At 40.8% G+C, this 4,969-nt stretch overlaps 1 protein-coding gene across 1 annotated transcript; it reads right to left on the bottom strand.

Moving 5' to 3' along the window:
• Positions 1-2,019: 2,019 nt before the first annotated feature.
• Positions 2,020-2,908, bottom strand: LOC139660541 (potassium voltage-gated channel subfamily V member 1-like). Its single transcript, XM_071538716.1, has 2 exons — positions 2,881-2,908; positions 2,020-2,543 (listed from the first exon to the last, which is right to left on the bottom strand). The coding sequence occupies exons 1-2, from the start codon at positions 2,906-2,908 to the stop codon at positions 2,020-2,022; spliced, it is 552 nt and encodes a 183-aa protein (XP_071394817.1).
• Positions 2,909-4,969: the final 2,061 nt, after the last annotated feature.

Raw genomic sequence — 4,969 nt, forward strand, 5'->3', positions numbered from 1 at the left:
AGAGGTAAACGACAAGGATGTTCGCTAAACCCACACAGATTCCCTACTGGAGAACATGATAACAGGTTTCCTAATATTATAATCATTTCCACATCTTGAAAAGTTTGGGAATTGCACAAAAAGTCAGGAAAAGTAAAGAGAAACTGTTGTTCAGCCCCAGTACACATTTGAATACACATTTTATGTAGTTGTAGACCCACTGTTATTTCACATCTTGTGGTATTTGTTGTGTAGAACAATATTCAGCTATGGAGTGATATGGTCTAGTTGGCATATTTCCAAGCCACTATCATTAATTGATTCATTTTCTATCCCTGCTTATTTCCACTCAGGGTCTGGGGGGCTGGAGCCTATCCCAGCATACACTGGGCAGAAGGCATGGATACATCCAATCAAACACCAACTAAAATCTTCAAATCCAGTCAAGAAATTAATGTCATGATAAAAGTTTTGAATTTTTAAATGGAAAATGGGTAGGACGATTTGAGCAAATACAATTAGGAGTGGTGAAGATAATTTGCTACAGAGCCTGCTTGAAAATTTGATATTCACATTTTATTGATATGCATAAAGAGTTCCTTTGATATATACAGTCAATAAATAAGAACATTTTTAGTGGGAAGGTAGTGTTGAATGGCAAACTGAATATTTTTCATTGAAAAGTCTTTGGATTTCCTATTTGTTCATCAATATTCTTCAGTTCACTTTTATCATTTTCTTTTTTCATCTAATTCAGTTTTCATCTGTTTCATCTTTAAATGCTTTTTTTCACTGCTCATGACTTAGAATATGAAACAAACTGAGGGTTTTATATCTCCAAAGACATACAGTGAATTCCAGATTATTTCAGCTGGTGTCTGACTCCACAATAAAATATTAACAAACACATTAACTGTAACTGTGATCATCATATTTGACTGATGCACCTTTCCGACATCAACTGTCCTCTCACCACAACAGTAGGTAACCAAAAAGTCACAGAATTATGTCCCGTTCATCAGATCCTGTAGAGTATATAACTGTCTCTTCTTGGTGTTTATTTCATCCTACTGCAGAGGTTTCCAACTCCACACGCAATGCCATGTTCATGACATGTCGGATTTACCGTAAATCTGAGCTGCCAACTGGAGAAAAACGTTCACATCAGGTGATACAAGTAGGGTTTGTGGTATATTTTTGTCCGCTCCGATATCTCCCACTTGTTGTCACGAATTGCAGAAGTGCCGATGTTGACAGTCCAAGATAATAAAAATCAAAATGAGCAGTTTTATTCACAGTAATACAATCAACTCTAAAGAAAGTAATATCCGCTACAGTTTGTTTATGGCTGATTTTAAATTCATAAATAAAAACTAAGTTAAATGTGGGTGTTCCAAAGAGTTAAACACGTGAACACTTCCAAGTTGTAGCAACGAGATCTCATCCTGTTCTTTTGCTTCTTCTCATTTGACATGAATGCAGCATTAGTCACTTATGTTGCCCAATGAATTCCACATTATTTCAGGAGTGCAGGTTGACAACAGGGTTTCTTTACCAGGAAGCCACGTTTATGCTTGTAGTTCCTGAACTTTTCTCCACAGCCAGGGAGGGACACTAACTTTTTGTCCACAAGCCACAGAAATTCACCTGCCACTTTCACTATTTTGCCAGCAAAGTCGATTTTTACAATAGAACAGGACCTCCAAATGATGGTTGGTCATCTATTGAAGTGAGAAATTTAGCAGCATTTGGCTGGTGGTGTTTGATAATTTCCCAGCAAAACTTTTGACATTTCTCTCTAGATAAGCCACGTTTTCACTTTTGTGACTTGTCCACATTTCCGTTACGGCAGGAAAAATTTGTATATTTTCGAGTGCTTCAACCACCGTATTCCAATGTGAGTTTCTTCCACATTTCACCACCTTCTTCTTCTTCTTCACCGGAGGGGTCAGAGGTCAGGGACAGCCAGGATCATCACCTCCTCCTGCAGCAGGCGGGGGGTTCAGTGCCGTTCTCAAGAACACTTCAACCGCCATGACTCTACCACCAGAGTTCTTCTCCTCCGCTGCTGCGGGTGCTGGCCCTCTCTCTGCCCTGCAGCCTCATCATCTCCAGGACGCTGCGGGCGTAGGTGTCCCTCAGGTTCACGCCTCCCCCACCGCCCGCTCCTCCCTCGGCCACCGAGCCGCGGGCGAGCCTCTTCAGCGCCTCGCCGTGCCGCAGCGCCGCCTCCTTCATCTTCAGGGTGAAGTAGCAGGCAGAGAAGCGGTCGTTGATGATGGCGATGGGCAGCGCCAGGATGAGGATTCCGGACAGGATGCAGAGGAACGCCAGCACCTTCCCCGGAGCCGTGTCGGGCCGGATGTCGCCGTAGCCCACCGTGGTCATGGAGGTGGTCGCCCACCACCAGGAGGCCGGCACGCTGACGAAGGTGGTGCCGGGGAGATCGTGCTCCAGGGCGAAGACCACAGCGGCGAAGATGGAGATGCCGACACCGAGGAAGAGCAGGAGGAGGCCGACCTCCTCGTAACACTGAGCGATGGTCATACCCAGAGACTTCAGACCTGGAGAGAGAGGGGGGGCAGAGGAGTAATAGGTGGGTAAAGAGTTCTGAATTTAAAGGAGTTTATCATGTTGTCAGATGATAACCGTGCATCTCCAATGTGTGACCTTTTAAGAAATGATGAAAAGGATTTTTAGGATGTCTAGGACACACGTAGTGTTTTTTTTTTCAAAACTGCCACTGCCTTTTTTACATTAAAACATATGTGGGAGCGTCCGCCATTTGTGCGCCTTGCAGCTGCTCTTGAAAGGGTGCTGCGCTTTCAAAAGTTTGTTTCAGTTTGGTTCAACTTTACAGAAAAGCGCCAGGTGACGTGAAATGTTATTTTCACAGCCAACCAATCATGATGAAGGACAGGCTGTCCATTTCCCACAACAACAACAAAGATGGACAAAGTGAAATTGGTCGTTGCAGCAAGTGAATTTCGGGAGCTTAAAATACCATAGCACCAGTCATAAAGAGGCAGTGTGGGATCATACTGCACGTGTATTATCTGGTAAGCATTTGCTTGTTGCACAACACTGTACTGTCTGCCAGAACAGCTAGCTAAATTCACTAGCGAGCTACTCAGCTAATGTCAGATAACATTTTTATTTTTCCTCACAAGAAGCACTCTAGCACATTGAATTTGCCTTGTGTATGAGATGTGCTATATACATACAGTTTTCCTTGCCCTTGCCTAAGTAAGGATAAAAGTCAGAAAAGTGAGATGACGTTGACATGAGATATGAAAGAGTTGGGAATATGAACTATAAACATCACCGAAATTGGAGTTACAAGGTTTTCACAACAGAGATTATCTGGCATATCGCCAGTGTAATTATTACAGTTACTAACATTTTTTATCCATGGCCAAGCACACAAAAAATTTGCTATCAGAAATTTCGGAGTCAATATTTCACAAAGATGACTTTGATAAAACATAATTATCTTGTAAACAAAAGTCTTGCATTGACTCATAACTTTATTAATAATCCATCAAGTCCTTTTCTTCCATATTAGCAGTCACTTTATACGAGTGTCAGGCTTTTCAAATGCTGGATATCTCACTTTGGAACAAAACCCTTTGATTCATTATGTTTCCCTGCGGTCGAGGAGACAGTGAGTGACAGAGTGTGATATCGTCTCTTCACTTCGCTCATTTCCACCTCTTCTCCTCCGTCTGAACACAGAGCGAGTCACATGACTGAAGCTGCTTAGCGAGGAGAAAATAACATGGCAGCAGCAGCAGCAGCGTGGCAGAGAGAAGAAACAGCAAATTTATAAATACACCCACATGTGAGCCGATATTCACACCCCGAAATGACTTGTCATCTCTCTGTTCTCCTCCAACAAAACAAATTAGCTTGGGTGTCGACTTTATGGAGGTTTTTAAGTGACAGTAAAAAAAAAACATTTGCTGTAGCGTCAAAGAGAGAGAGAGTGCACCGACTGTTCAGAAATGCAGACGTTTATTTAGCAACATCAGGCTGCATTTGCATTTAAGAAACAGAATCTATGCAAATTAATTTGTATTACAGTTTTTTACGATTGCTTTGCTGTTTTCACAAGAGTTTCAAAGTGCAAAAACTCTTACAGGGATAGCCAAGTAAAATATGCAATTTCTCATTAAAATGTCAGTAACACTTTACAATAAGGGTCAGTTAAATTAAGGGTTAGTTAATGCTTAATAAGGGTTAATTAATGCTGAATAAGCATTAACTAACCCTTAATTAACAGTTAACTAATGTGTAATTTACTAATGGTGTTCATGTTAACTAAGGTATTAATTTATACATTATTTAATAGTTTATAAAGATGACTATTAAATAATGTATAAATTAATACCTTAGTTAACATGAACACCATTAGTAAATGATTACCAGACACATTAGTTAACTGTTAATTAAGGGTTAGTTAATGCTTATTAGGCATTAACTAACTCTTAACTTAGTGACCCTTATTGTAAAGTGTTACCAAAATGTCTATTTTTGTCACCCTGGAGTGTGAATGTCACAGCCTGTCCGAATGATTAAAATAGAAACTTTTATACGTAACAAGGGGGTCTATCCAAGCAAAACGTGATCTTATTTTCAGCTGCCAGATGTGGAGGCTGAACAGGCATGTCAGTCAACTCAGGCCCCGCCCACAGCCTGTGGACAGGCACACGCCCTCAGTAGAAAACCTCAACACAAGCTTCATCTTATTAATGTTACTAAATTTGAACAACGCTCAGACCTTGGTGGATGATAAAGACAGCAAAACTGGATTTGTGTGAAAAAGGAGTTTTAGAGCTGCAGGTAATCTTTGGTCCATGAATCAAAAACCTTTCATCAGGATGGATCATTTATGATGGATTCATTCATTCATTCATTTATCTATTCGGTAACACTTTACAATAAGTGTCACTAAGTTAAGGGTTAGTTCATGCTTCATAAGTATTAGCTA

This window comes from Centroberyx affinis, unplaced genomic scaffold (assembly GCF_046629955.1).
Source record: "Centroberyx affinis isolate AG114_WGS23_722 - 3 ecotype Tasmania unplaced genomic scaffold, CSIRO-AGI_Caff_v1 ptg003329l_1, whole genome shotgun sequence".
Classification (NCBI taxonomy): domain Eukaryota; kingdom Metazoa; phylum Chordata; class Actinopteri; order Beryciformes; family Berycidae; genus Centroberyx; species Centroberyx affinis.

Excerpts from the sequence above, each read along its gene's own strand:
- LOC139660541 (XM_071538716.1), bottom strand. The coding sequence starts at position 2,908 with ATGGACAGCCTGTCCTTCATCATGATTG. Across the intron at positions 2,544-2,880 it reads CCTGTCCTTCATCATGATTG|GTCTGAAGTCTCTGGGTATG; the intron begins GTTGGCTGTGAA and ends CTCTCTCTCCAG.